General features: G+C 40.9%; 1 protein-coding gene across 14 annotated transcripts in view; it reads right to left on the bottom strand.

Annotated features, from left to right (window-relative positions):
• Nucleotides 1–5,158: 5,158 nt before the first annotated feature.
• The window catches only part of gapvd1 (GTPase activating protein and VPS9 domains 1), a 36,929-nt gene continuing 27,194 nt past the window's right edge, over nt 5,159–14,893 (bottom strand). For 12 of the 14 annotated variants that reach the window (XM_034092016.2, XM_034092027.2, XM_034092018.2 and 9 more), the window contains 10 exons: nt 13,567–13,638; nt 11,942–12,073; nt 11,727–11,853; nt 11,507–11,619; nt 10,868–11,027; nt 9,852–10,039; nt 9,164–9,377; nt 8,642–8,714; nt 8,339–8,536; nt 5,159–8,042 (listed from right to left, as the gene is read on the bottom strand). In XM_034092016.2, the coding sequence (XP_033947907.1) occupies nt 7,902–8,042; nt 8,339–8,536; nt 8,642–8,714; nt 9,164–9,377; nt 9,852–10,039; nt 10,868–11,027; nt 11,507–11,619; nt 11,727–11,853; nt 11,942–12,073; nt 13,567–13,638 (1,418 nt within the window). In that variant the 3' untranslated portion in view covers nt 5,159–7,901. The remainder of the gene's footprint in view (nt 8,043–8,338; nt 8,537–8,641; nt 8,715–9,163; nt 9,378–9,851; nt 10,040–10,867; nt 11,028–11,506; nt 11,620–11,726; nt 11,854–11,941; nt 12,074–13,566; nt 13,639–14,893) is intronic. The other 2 variants (XM_034092019.2, XM_071204389.1) reach the window with 1 other exon arrangement.

Here is a 14,893-nt window from a genome sequence, read left to right as displayed (position 1 = left end):
ATGTAACATCAGGGAGATTACATTCCTGAGAGAAGGGGCTCTATCTCTCCTCCATCCCCTCCTCCCTATCTCCTCTCAAATGCCTCCTAATGTCGTCTGACGGCAGAACTCGGAGGACAAAGAGGGAGGACTGTCTTTATTGTCACCATTATTGTTTCTGAAACCCCTTAATTAATATATAGCATTGTGGACTCCTCTGTGAGTAAGCAATGAAGTGCCAGCGAGAGAGAGACGGAGCATAAGAGGTTTGCTGCGGGGAGACAGGCTCCATCTTTTATGGAGGCCGTTAGTCATGAAGAAAAAGTTGGGCCACATTTAACATGCACAAGCACACATACTGCACGTGCATTTAAACTCTCTCACACACACACACACACACACACACACACACACACACACACACACACACACACACACACACACACACACACACACACACACACACACACACACACACACACACACACACACACACACACACACACACTGCCATTGATGTCTGCCCATGACCTCTGACAACACTGATCACGTTGGGCCAATAAGTGCTTAATTGCCATTTTTCCGTTGGGCTGGTTTATCGATGTCATTTCAAAAGTGATTAATATGAACTGTTAACTAGCTTTTGCATTAAGCACCAAACAAAACTTAACTTGCACTTAAATAAGATAGATTTTGCATATTTTTGAAACATTTGCAGAGATAAAATTAACTACAATTACATTAAACTTTATGTCTGTGCAAATGTGCGTTTAGAGCTGAACACTATCCAGAAAATAATCTTTAATATAGCTCTTTGCACTTAAGATACATGTATTAATTCTTTCTTTTAAGGAAACAATTGCGCATTTTGTAATTAGCAGCAGGAGGACACAGGTGTTGTTTTTTATCTTATTAAAAATTAGAGTCAAATGAGTCCAAAATATTTTCTCAACATTTGTGCTCTCTGCACACTCTCCATGGTGTTTAAAAGGGCCATTAACACGGTCACTTCCTCTATTAATACACTGGTAGAATTCACCAACAGCATGCTCAGTTTTTATCTCTCGTTCTGGGAGAGCAGAAACAGAAATATGAAGACGCTGGCTTACAGGAAGGAAACCCATGGCAGCCTGATATTAAAATGGTTCAGGAGTCAAGTAGAACAAGTCAAGTAGCTGGAGGGCAAACAGAAGAGGGAGAAAGAGGAGGGAAAGCACAGGTCATTCTTAAAAGCTAATGGACTGTCAATGGTCATATTGTATTATATTGAATATTATAAAATATGTTTGCCTCATGTGAAGACAGTGCTATTAGTCATTGGCTGTCTATTATTTAACCATGGCTATTCAGAGCTACAATAATACAAAACAGAACAGAGATTCATTCAATGTACATATTATCATTGGTATAATGCCAATTTAAAAGCAGTGATTATTCAATTATAATATTGCTTTTCTTTTCAAAAACAGGCTTAGATTTTTTAAACCAAACGCCCCTCCACACATTACGCTTTTTCCTAGATCTTGCTTACCTTACCATTGTGGTGTCTGTTTACCAGCTCCAGAGATCAGAGCTCGCCATCGCTGCAGCTTACAGTGCTGTCCACCAGATGGACTGTAGCCTGAATACCAGGCCATGCAGGGCTCATACAAAACACATTTCTGTGCCTGGACATACAAAAAAGCCCCCATCACTTATACAAGTAACATTATACAATTATATAAGTTACTCCAGTTTGTACATTTAAAATCACACTGGTTGTAGAATACATATTGCACACACTTAGTGCAATTTATTTCTTCTCGGTCACAATTAAAGCAGCGTTATTAAGCATGTATCTCAAGGGTCATTTTCTAGACATTCCCAGGAGGAAATATCTGCACAGCCTCTCTTCAACGACAGAGAGCTTGATCCATCCCGAAAGGGGGATTGAACTCTCACAAGATGAAGACATGACATGTTGGGCTTACTTGATGTCAATGATAGGACAGCTCACTTGTAGATCGGGCATGTTGCCAGCCAGCTCTCCCTGGGTCCTGAATGCTGCCTCTGAACAGAGGCCAACGACACAGATGACATACGGGGAAGCCCGTCACCTGTTGCTTAAAGACAGAATAATCAAAGTGGGTCATATGGGACGCTGGCCTCGCAGTGGGTGCAAGGGCTGATGTGCATCTAATACATGTGTATGTGCCCTGAGTGTGTTTCCTAAAGTTGTCAGGGCAGCAGTCAGAGCTGAGCCCTGAAATCCACCCCAGTGACAGAGATCATCAGCATCAGCAGAAGATCTTCAGCCTGGATCATGTTCACAATGCGAGCTGTGCCAGGCAGTGACACCGCTGCACTGTCCAGTCTACAAAAAAAATGTCTGCCAACACATTTCTGAACATTGATTTACAAATGTTCAAACTAGCAAATGTGTGTAAGCAATATGAGGGGAGAAAAGGTGGTAGTTTAAATGTAAACAATAACTTCATTGATTTGCATGCATGCAGTTAAGCTATGTTATTGTTGTCCAACTTGCCCTGAAGGAATTTCCTCTTTCTTACGATCCACGTTTGACACATCCATCCTTACAATATTGCTTAATTGCAACCTCAATGAAACATGCATGCACAATCAGGGAGGGAGTTTACTGTCGAATTTATGGAAATGCATGAAAAAGGCCTGTGTTAGTTGTCGGGTACACCTGCACTTGTCAAGGTACTCAAGTAAGCTGGGTAATTGGCTGTTGATTGCTGCCATTAACATCTGATGGCTAAGTGCATCTAATTCCTGTTCTATTTCCGCGGTTCAATTTGATGTCACCACCCACTCTTTTCCTTGCAGGTGATTAGCTGTGCCTGTGAAAATTGTTCTTTTTCTAATGATATCAGCGCAATATAAGGAAGGAGTGGTAGCCTCAGAAGGCCATTGTAACTGACACCTTTGCTTAATTGATATCCTTTGTGGTGAGCAATAAAGGAAGACATGGGGAATGTCATTTATTACTACTATTTTGGACTAAACCCAGTAGGTTTGATGCCACAATAAAAGTGCAAAGGGATGCAATAATCTATATATCTGTCCTTTGGAATTATGCTATAACAGGACTGGGTTAGCATTTTGCTCTATAATGAAACAGAACTATTTTGTTATTTGTTACAAGACACAAATCTCCTTTGTCTTTGTCGTTTAAACTGAAATTATTACAGAGAATGGTGCTCACTTTTACTATTTGCATCTATTACAGTATCACCACCTCCAGGCACAGAGACTTGGTATCCCTTTGAGTTTAATCTCCTACTCTGCCTGCATCCTTGCGGCTATTTCATTTAAGTTTTAATATGTGTATTTGACATTTTTGTTCATTTAGGCCCCCTCCCCTGCTGCTCCACACTGTTAATTTAATTGACGTGCTGCTGCCTTGTGTTGTTTATTCTGTCCTTTGTGAAGATTTCCCGCCAACAACAGCAAATAACTCCCAACGAGATATTTACATTATGGACGTGTACCGTGAAGGATATGCGCGCGTGATGACACTTTTCACGATATAAAATGCCACGCAGAACCTAAGGCAACAACAGACCATTCTTATGAGCGAAGTATTAAAACAAAAAAAGTATTTTACTTATCTGCCTCTGCATTAAGCTTTAAGTGTAAAATGTCCATTCTACTACTACTAAAATAATAATAATACAGACTATATCGTAATATTTATTAATTTGAAGAATACCCGAATGAAGAATACAGATCCAGTTCCAGACAGCGAGTCCCATTGGTTTTAAATGTCAAGCCGTCGTGCCCCGTGGTGTTCTTTGTCTGAGCCGCTCTCAGATCAGATCTGCAGAGCGTCCTCGGGAATGGTGCGTCTGCCATCTGCAGGACACCGAGGGAGAAACACACACTGTACAGACAGGCGAGAGTACAGACAGAGAGGACAACAGTGCTGATTATGTGATTCTTCCTGCAGCTGCATAGTGATAGTGTATAATGCAAATCATCAACCGCTGCTCTAGAGAAAACATTTAACACATATTATTAACAAGTCATTTCCAGGTAAAGTGACTTATTGAATAATAATGTGATGTTCTTTTAATCATGCTTTATTGCATTCTTGTATTGTCCCAGCTCTTGGGTCACTTCAATTTAGGCCCACCTTTGAGGATATCTTATCACCCAAAGTTAACAATTGATTATTTTCCATCATGGCGTGAGTGGCAGTTCTACTGTGGAATCTACAGTAACTCTTAAGTGAGGGTGAGCTTTATAAAGAGGCCTACAGGAGGGACATTTGTGTGATTTAATGAGACTGTTCTGTCTTATGCTGAGCTGGTGTACAGTTGAGGAGGGGAATGGGGGAGAACCTAATTCACTGTACAGCCAGGAAGTACCAGACCAACGTGTGAAGTCATGCACGAGTCCCGCTGGAATGATCATCTGTCTCTGCACAGCCATCTGGGTGAGACCTCAGGCCTGTTTATGTCTTCAAGCTACAGAACGACATCAATATAAAACTCATACAAATCTTTCTCACTTTATCCATCAGCCATCACCTGAAAAAGAAACTCCAGTGCCCTGTAGTCTTATTTGGAATACATTTGTACACCTTATGTTTGTTTAGTTTATCGCTCGAAAGAGTATCAGACAATCATAAATGTGGAGCAGCATGAGGCAAAACAACAAACCAAGCCTCCTTGTATCTTAAATCAGCTAAGTGCCACATAGTGGAAAGATCCAATCTCCAAATCTGGCCTATCTAGCCATTGGCTTAAGCAACTAATTAATTTCACACACCAAATTTGAATTTAAATTAACAATTGTGAGATATCATCAGGGGACACAAAGCACCCCGTGAAGAAGTTTATGATGAGAAAAAAGACGAGTATTAACCGGTGAAGTAAGGAGGGCTTTTAGATGAGGGGATATCTCCAATTACAATCCAGCGTACACTTGTCAGCAGTAATGAAATGTTTTCTGAGAGGTTGCCATTTGTGACTGCTAGATTGGAAGATGCTGCCCCCCACCAACAATTATATTCCACGCATACATTTCCCGACCCTCTCTTCTGTCGTTGAAACTCTCGGCAAAATATACCTACAACTGTCCCAATAAGCCTCGGAATAATTAAACATCATGTACAGTAGGTACGACATTATCCCCCTTGCAGTGGACAGAAGAATAAAAAAATAAAAAGGAAAAACTTCTGCTTCTTTTATTGTTTTTAAAGAATTACATAATGCATTAATCACAGTAAAGACAAACCGGCTTTCCCCGCATGTCATATTGTGCAAGCTTACAATAAAATGTAAAATTAGATGTAAGATGTAAAACTCTTTTTTTTTCTTCTCTGCTCAGCTTTTCGACTCAATTGACCAGGGAGCAGAGCAGTAACGATTTGACACAGACTAACAATTTAGTCCATTCACTTGAAACAACTACCCTGTGGTTTGCATACAGTCAGAACTTATATTACAGTTTGATCATTATAGCCTTGTGTATATTTGTGTAAATGATCTGGTGCTTTAATCAGTACTTGACTGGGGACATCTGCAGCTGCTGTGATCAGCCATCTGAGGAAACACTGAAACATAAGCCAGGGCCAAATAATTTCATCAGATGTGTGCCGTAAGTATTCCAGATTTAGGTGACATCACATAAACCTAATTAGTATAGATGCAATGTGCAACTTCATTTTCCAGTGCATGGTTTTCTCATCAGATTGATTACAGACTCTGCAAGGAAGTATACTGCAAATTCAAATCTGGTGCTACTGTAGACCAATCCAATACAATCACATTTGAAATGTGCCCATTAATGTGGAAGATTGAGATAGTAACACATTTCTGTAGTCACAATATGCTTATGTTAAAGAGCATAAGTATTGATATTTCAATGCACTGCCCCCTGTCAATTTCTCAGGAAAACATGTGTTGTGCAAAATAAATCATTGAGTTCTGATATGCAAGCATCACGGACACAAAGAGAAGCTTTGTATCCTCTTGCAGGTTCAATTACTGGCCTGTGGCAGATGTTAATCCTATTAAACTGTATATCATGATACAGTATGTACAGAGCAGTCAATGACTTCATGCAAGAGGAGGCAGAGGGTCAACCAATCACACGTTCATCTCACACACACTCACTATATATATAAACCACGCTCACATACTACACCAACCACGTTAGCATAAAATGAAAAGAAAAAAGGAAATCAGTAACAAGTCAATAGTGTTGATTATTTGCTCTTCGATCCTACTGTGTATTGTGCTGTCAGTTACCGTGAAAAGTAATGGGTTGTGAAAAAACTATAATACACGTGGCACGTCTGTGCACAAAAATGAAGCAGAGGAATTCAAGAGAGATGAGTTTGTCATTTCTGGATAATTAAAGACATGCTTGTACTACATTTGGAAAGATACAATGACACTGGGATATCACAGCACGCCAAAATCGGGATAAGAAAAAAATATATATAAGTGCACATAAACACGAGTCCCTTTCTTGAACTTATGAGGAGGTAGAGAGCTAATATCCAATAGTTCACTAGTACGCCCATTCGGACACATGTGGCATCTCTGGTATAAGATTGGAAATTAAAACATCTCTGTTTGCTAACAAAGTGTAATTTAAGGGTGATGTGAACGCAACAAGCATCACAGCAGGTAGATCACTTCCCCTCCCTGCCCTTTACTGTTTCACTATTTCTTACCAGTGCAAAAATGACCCAGTACTCGGTTGACAACCAACGCAGGGCAGTCATAATCAGGCTCATCGGTTTTAACTCTGAGGTAGGACCTACAATTCCAAAGGGGGATATTTGTTCAAATTCAAGTAAAAGGGACTGAGCCGTGACAATCAGTGAAGCCCATGCTCCTGCAGAGAGGGCTGGACTAAGGTTTCTCTGTGGGACGCGATTGGCCCGTTGGGGAGGGTGTAGGCTGGGATAATGCCTATGCTGGGTTAAAAAAAGAAAAATAGTCAAAAATAACTACCTGTACAGAGCGCCCCACATCAAAGGCACAATATTTCCAGAAATGCCACCACTGCTCTGTGCATGAGTTGACCCTGTATCATAATCCCCCAGCAGCCCCGCCTACTCTTTGCTAAGGTGCCTTCCTAACTCAAACAAGTTTATTATAAATACAACACTTGCCTCAGACATCATGAATGGGCATGATATGCATTTTCACCTTTTTAAAAAAAAATTAAACAAAAGCATTCAATAGAATTACAGAAATAAATACATTTTTATTTCATATAAATATGTGGGCCCTTATGTCCAAATTATCACCGACACTTGTTTTTGGGAATAAGATGAAGTAAACAATTCATGAAAAAGCTGCCCTATATGTTTGACACACTTACCTTATGAGTATTATGGTTATTGTGAGGTAATCTCAGTGTTAACGAGTCACTAAATCCCTACAGTAACTCACGCACTATAAATCCCCACGTTACAATGCATTTAATGAACATTATATTGTAATTTAATTGGAAGCTCTTCCCTCTTACTCAGGGGGGAATAAAAAAAAATCAGTGATCACATCAAGGAAGTCTGGTCCCTTTATATAGGATTATCTTTTAAGTTGATTTAATGTCATATTGGTAATTATGTATATGCAAAATTCCTAATACAGACCCCAAACGTGAAAGATGATTGAAGAGACAAAAAAGAATAATCCAAATCAGGTTAACATCTTGCTAATTCTTCCCCCGACGCCATTTTTTCAGCACAGCTAAAACCTGGATTTGTCCACATACATACAGTAATATATATTTTGTACTCTTTCAACGTCTCTGGCTATGTACAAGCTATACAAATAAAGAGCAGGCTGAGGGCCAGGTTTCATAAGCTGTGCAGAGGGAGCAGTTGGTTGGGAAGTGTCCCAGTCTCCCGGCTCCTTCCCCCGCAGTCTGCCCATACAGGTGGCTGTTCTGCTTCACTTGCGATCATCGATGGTCTTAATGAATTCCAGCGCTGCGGTGAACTGCATCCACCAATAGCACTCCTCCCCACTCAGCCGGCTGGCATAGAAATTATTGATGTACTGAACGGTGGACAGCAGGCAGGGCGGGTTTGCCTGGAGGGGAGGAGATGTAGGGATGGGCCCACATTAGCGGCTGGAAGAAGCTCACGCAACGCCGTGTGGATTACAATCATAAATATGTAAATATGTAAAGAATATCCACACCGGTTAGCAGATAGCAGACTTTATGATGCCTTGGAGTTAAAATGCAGTCATTTGGGAAATACTGTTTCTCATAATTATGCTTAGCCTCTATTTATTTTTAAAAAAAAGTCAATAGGAGATTAATATGCAAGTTTTACTGAATGCGTTTTCAACAGATTGTGTGAGAGAAGGAAGATCCGACTCACCCTTATGAGGACAAAGACGAGCACAGGGACAAAGTCATCGGCTCCGGGGACTGAGTCCTCGTTGGCCAGACTGAGGAGGTTCATGATGGTGGAACACATGCGCAGTACACACTGGACTTTGTCTCGAGGCGTCTTGTATGCATTGATGGTCCTGATCTCAGACTGGGCGGAGGGCCAGGGAGCCTCCTTCAGGTACACCTGCAACCAGGAGAGAAAAACACATTCAAGACAACTTTAAACATTATTTTCTTCTTCTATAAAAGTCACGCAACTGATATTAAAACAAATGTGACCATAGGATACCTCTGGGATTTGCAGAGCTTTATGATTGGCCGTCACAACTTTTGTGAGCCGCTGGATATGTTCATGGAAAAGCCTGTGTGGACAAAACAACTTATGACATATAGTATGACACGTGCAAATCTAAATATCTAACATTAGAATTGATCTGGCTCTTTGGTTTTCAACTGATTCTCTGGCTTCAACTCCTTGAAAAATAACATTAAAAGGATAAGGGGATTGTTTAAAATGTTCATGGTTTATAGAATCATACTTATTGTAAAAACAATATTGCTTATGAAATTTAATTTCATTACATTATAAGGATGTGAAATTTCGTATTCTGCATTTTTGCACCAGGTGTCAAAAGCACAAATTGTGCACGAGAAACAGAGCACACTTTGCTGAGGGTCTTTCTTTGTTTACCACTAACTGCTGTATCAAAGTCCTTTCACTATTTCAGGTTTAAATCTTAATAAAACAACAAATAAACTAGAACACTGCCTAGTGAGGCTGCGTGGTGCTGGTGTGATTCCAGCTACTCACTGGTCTCTGAGAATATCTCCATCCTGGTTGGGGTAGAAGGCCAATTTGAAGATGCGGTTCATAACGCTGCGCTCGATAGCCATCTGGGCATCCTGCAGCTGGTCCTCGCTCGCGTACTGCCAAATGGCATCACGGGCCATGGCGCCGTACAAGTAGCGCAGAAAATCCTCCACTGATGCTGTCTTGTCATCCGATGCTGTGCACCCCTGGAACGCTGCAGGGGAGAAGAGAAACAACAGATGTAAGAGCAGCACAGGACGGAGCTGCAACCACTGCTGTGCAACTATAGGATTGTTTGAAGTGGATTTAGCTTTGCTGTGATGTATTTTATAGACAAGCATCAAATACTAGGAAATAAATAATGTTGTGTAATACAAAAAATGTAATAAAACACTAAATTGTGTCTGCAAATTAGTTCACATTAAAATTATATTAAAACATGCTTTCCATTAAATCTGGTACTTAAATATTTGGGGATAAACTACCTTCATATTTAAATAATCTTAGGGTACAACCACCTATTTTTTTTTTAAGACGGATAAATCTTTGTGAAACACAAATAATATGCCAGAAACGGCAGAAAATAGGATGGCAGGAAGGTCAGGATTCGCTCTACTCTGCCAGCTGAAGGACGTACAAGTCCATAAGGCCATGTTTAGCTACACGGAAAGTGAAAATGTAGAGATACCTTTAATGAAGTCAAGCATCTTGGACTCCATGTGTTCGAGAAGGAGGCGAACGCAGACTGTGGTGAAGTAGCGGTTAGCCACCTCCTTGTCTCTCAGCACCCTCTGGAGGAGTCTCTCCAGGTGGGCCTGAGAGGTCTGCAGGCCCTGACGACACCGGGTTAGATACGCTATGTATGGTGCCCGCTTTCTAAAAGGGAAACACACACAAACATTTGTATTTTATTAGTGCCACTGAATTGCTGGCTATATCTCTGTAGTTGCCTTATAGGTCTCCTATCATGCAAAATGCACTTTTTGATGTCTTTAATACAAACATGTGTCCCCGGTGTGTCAGTAGACTCACAAAGTGTCTTAAAAAACACAACCCTCTCTTTTCCTCCTTACCCAAAAAAAACAGGGGCTGCTTGATTATGGCAAAAATCATAATCTCGATTATTTGCGTCAATAATTGATATCACGATTATTAAAAACGATTATCCATTTACTTTGAAAACATAAATGTATTGGAGAGAAAAAATGTGAACAGTATGTTTTTAACAGTTGATTACCCTGAACTTTAAGTATAATTCAACTGAAAAACCAATAAAATAAATAAATCGTTTTATCTCGATTACGTTGTTTTCGGAATCGTTGCAAGCCATAATCGTAATTGCGATTAAAATACGATTAATTGAGCAGTCATACTACAACGGAGCTGATCCAGATTTGCTGCCGATATTATCTCGGGTTTTTTTTTTTTTTTAAGCTACTGACCCGGAATCAGCACTTCTCTAACAGGGCTGAAATAGAGGGGTATGAGGCATGGCTAGAATGAGTGATCCGTTTGGTATTTTGAGCAAAACACTTCATAGACATGTTTTTTATATATTTGAGACCTATAATATATGCCTAACAATAGTATAATAGGTGACCTTTCAACAACATAAGGCAGTAAAAAGAGAAATGAGAACAAATTGAAAGACTCATGGGGTGCCATAAGTGAGCGTGTACCGACTCTCCAGGCCTCCACAGTTACCTGTAATCCTCCGCGATGGCAGCCATCAGCTTCCTGCTGGTGCGTGCGTCAAAGCGGCTGACGCAGCGCGTGGTCTCCTGGATCTGGGCCATCTGGTTCTTATCCTGAAGGTTGATGGCCTCTGCGAGCTGGATCTTCAGGAAGCAGACGATCTCATTGTCTGAGCGAGAGGACGGCGGGGAGACAGCATTAGACGACACTGCTCACCGCTCACAAAGAGACGGCTGGCTGCTGTAATCTGATCAACCTGCTGCCGCCACATTGACCATGTGACTGATGGCCCCAAAGATTGAGTTTTATGGTTTGACTGTTGACCATTTCACAGGATGTCACTTGATTCTGCCTGCTATTGTCCCGATGTTAGGGAGGTACCCTGTTGTGAGGGATGCTGGACTATTATTAACCTATGTGACTACACGAGTATTTAAATATCTAGCATGTTTTTTTTTAACACTTTCAACCTTGCCCCAAACCTTGAAAGGTTGGTCAGAAGGTGAAGGTGCTGCAGAGTTGGCGTCTTGCTAAGGACACTTTCAGCTGCTTGGATTCTTGCCAACATTAAGGGCTTGTACCCCGCTCCCCATGGAGAGGGTGACCAAGGTACCTTATATCAAGTACAGCTAGAAAAGAACTGCCTACCTTCAGATTCCATGTGGTCAGGCAGCCCGTTTCGTGTGGTTACAGGAAGCATGATGGGCAGAGCCACTGAGTCCGCTGAACACAAAGCCAACCTCAACTTCTTCTTCGCATCACTGGAAGACACACAAAGTTAAATGTAATTAACAGCAATGGTTAAATATATCTGCAAAGAAACCTAGAGTGTTGAGTAATTGCTTCGAGGTTCTGTGTTTTTTCTGACCTGAAAGAGAACTTGGTGTCATGCTGCTGGGCTGTCTGACTGGCTGAGTCTGGGAGGTCGTCTGTGGAAATGTTCTGCAGAGTGTCTTCTCTCGGAGAGTCGTGAACGTTGTCATCACCACAAAGATCTGTTGACACAAAAACAGGAAGATTATTCAATGCATCTACTGAAAAGTGTGTATTATCTAGATAGAAGAAAAGAGTGTTCATCCTGACCTCCTGTTCCATCGTAGGAAGCTCCACCTGTGGCGCCATCGCTCGGGCTGATCCTCTTGATGTTCCTGTATTTGTCCAGGATATCTTCAGCTGCCTGCGCCTGAGAGCTCTGTCTGGGCAACAGGTCATCTGCTAAACCCACCAAGAGAAAATATGTATTTTAATGAAAGCCAACACCCTACGTTTGAGTATTAGTATGACATAATTTGAACACATTTGGTTTTGTTGACTGAATTCATAATCACAATGCGGGCAGACTTTGTAAGCTTTTTCCCTCTTGTGTTTTTTTAGGTAGTGTGGGATGGCATTTATAACGGCGTTATTTTTGGCAGTAACTAGTACTCTAACGCATTACTTTTTAAATTCAGTAACTCAGTTACCGTTACTACATGGTGCGTTACTCTGTTACTGCGTTAGTTTTTTTATATAGTCAACAGCCAGGCGAACAGAGATGAGAACTGTACTTAAGTACAGTACTTGAGTAAATGTACTTAAATACTTCCTGTGTCACATGCGGAGACGGGCTGTGGGCGTGTTTGTGTTGTTTACTAACAAGACTATCATGGCGGCGGCGGAGCTCAAGTCTAGTTTCTCCACCTGGAGATATTCTCACTCTTTCACTTTTGTCGAGCACAAAGAAAAGAAAGTTTCTGTTAAATGTAAGTTGTGTCCTGGCGGGTCTAAGAGCCTATCTACTTCCCAAACCAGTCATTCAAATCTCTTAAAACATCTGCAAAAACAACATGCTGGGACGAAGCTAGTAACTAAGACCGACACAGACCCCGACTCATCCAACGCCACTCCACCTGCACCTGCACCTCAGCAACAGCGGCTGGATTTTAACCAAGGGACTGCTAGCCAGGGAAAAGTCGATAAAGCCATTGCACGGTATGTTGTAGAACACATGCAGGCTATTGCTACAGTGGAGTCACCCGCTTTCAGGGAGCTAGTTAGCATGATAGCATGTCCGGGCGGCACACGGCATATGGGACGGAAAACTTTTTCCAACTACCTGGAGAAAGAATATACAAAACTGTAAAGCCAGCTAATATCGATGCAATCCAGATTGCATATAATGCATGTCAAGTTGATCAACAGATTGTATTATTCTCCAATGCAATAACAGTACTGAAATGAAGGCTATAAGGGCATTAATGGGAGCACTATTTTTAAGTAACTAAAAAGTTACTTTTTACAGTAACGCATTACTTTTTGGTGTAAGTAATCAGTAAAGTAACTGAGTTACTTTTTAAATGAAGTAACTAGTAATGGTAACTAGTTACTGGTTTTCAGTAACTAGCACAACACTGTTTATAAGTAAACTTCGAATAAAAATGTACAGATTGGATTAGAAGTACAGATAGGTATTTAGGCTGTATACATGTGGAGGTAAATATAAATGGTAATGTGTGTATATGTGATACACCTGTATATGAGGATATGTAAACATAGATATATACTCCTGGAAATGAAGTTGGAGTTACAGCACAAAAGTACTAAAGATACATGTACATTTCAAATAATCTAGATAAGGGTTTTAGAAATATTGAAAATCCAAATAAACTATGTATGCATCCATATTTTGTCCCCAATCAGTAGTGTAATTAAAGAAAAGCAGGACAGACCTTGTGGGACGCGCTCCGGGGGCACGTCGTCCTTCTCCTGCTTGTCCCTTTTCCGAAAGGCAGCTATCGGAGCTGTGGAGGAGAGACATGTGATTAGTGGACCGACACCGCTCTCCCTACTGCGTGATAACAAGCAGATAATGACTGCTGACAGCCACATTGGTATTTTGTCATGGCTTGTATTGAGATTAAAACATCTCAATGTACAGTGGTATCATACATTGCCAAAAGTCAATGGTATAACTTTATTCAGAGTAAAGCAAAATAATATTGGAATGGAGAATTAAACCATTGGTGTATAGCAGAATATCACAAAGGTCCCCTTTAAGTCATTATTAGGGATGGGTACCAAAACCCAGTATTAAAAGGGTATATCTTTAAATTATTTAAAGACAGTTGTATTGATAAACTGTACGTTACCGGCTCTTTTATCTGTACACCATGTTTTGGTGTAATTTAATTTGCAGCATCTCCTTTCGGGGGCTGAGACCCTCCTACTATGCATATTACTTTAGGTACAATAAAACTTTCTGCAAATGTTTAGAAATTAAAAAGAACCAATAAGAGCATTGATAAGAGTTGTAATATCGATACAATCCTAACAATACCCATCCCTAGTTATTATAAAAAAAGTCCAGTCGATGCAGATTTGCAGGTCAACTCACTGATGCTTATCCTATTAACACAAAGGTGTGAACAGGACACACAAAGATGACACGGGGTCTAAAACTCGATGACACACACGGGAAACATTGGGTGGAATATCTACATTGATATTCTGCATTCTCTTTATAGAAAAATGGTAACATACTGTAACAAAAATGACAAAGGGGTGATTAAACGGATGAATAAATGAGGAGTGTGGGCGTTTGAACTCAGGCTACAACCATGTCACATCACAGCTCTACAGCTCTAAGGCAACATCTACAAAGCAGCATGGGCGCGCAGCCGCTGGCTCCAGCAGGAAAGCTAGCTCAATGACGACAGCGTGAAGCGTTACCTGGGACATCACTCTCAGCCGTCCAATACAGCACTGTGAGGAACACAACAGACAGGGTTGGCCTTTCACACACGCGCTGCCGCTCTGCCGGACAACTGACTGTGCGTCACCATGCAGAGCAACAGGACAAAAAACAAATGGACTCTACAGACGTTTGGATGGAGATTGGTGGTTTTAGCTTTACGGCTCTTTACTTTTTCCTTGTGCCCACAGTCCTCCAATTTTATGAATATCAATGTAATGTTTACTTAAGAAACATCATTATCTCAAAGAGTAATAAGCAGTCATTCTGTGTGGGCACAGCTCATTATTTCCCAGACAGATGTA

Source organism: Pseudochaenichthys georgianus, chromosome 9 (genome assembly GCF_902827115.2).
Source record: "Pseudochaenichthys georgianus chromosome 9, fPseGeo1.2, whole genome shotgun sequence".
Classification (NCBI taxonomy): Eukaryota; Metazoa; Chordata; class Actinopteri; order Perciformes; family Channichthyidae; genus Pseudochaenichthys; species Pseudochaenichthys georgianus.
Note: the sequence above shows the minus strand (reverse complement) of the source record. Positions and strands in the feature narration are given on the sequence as shown.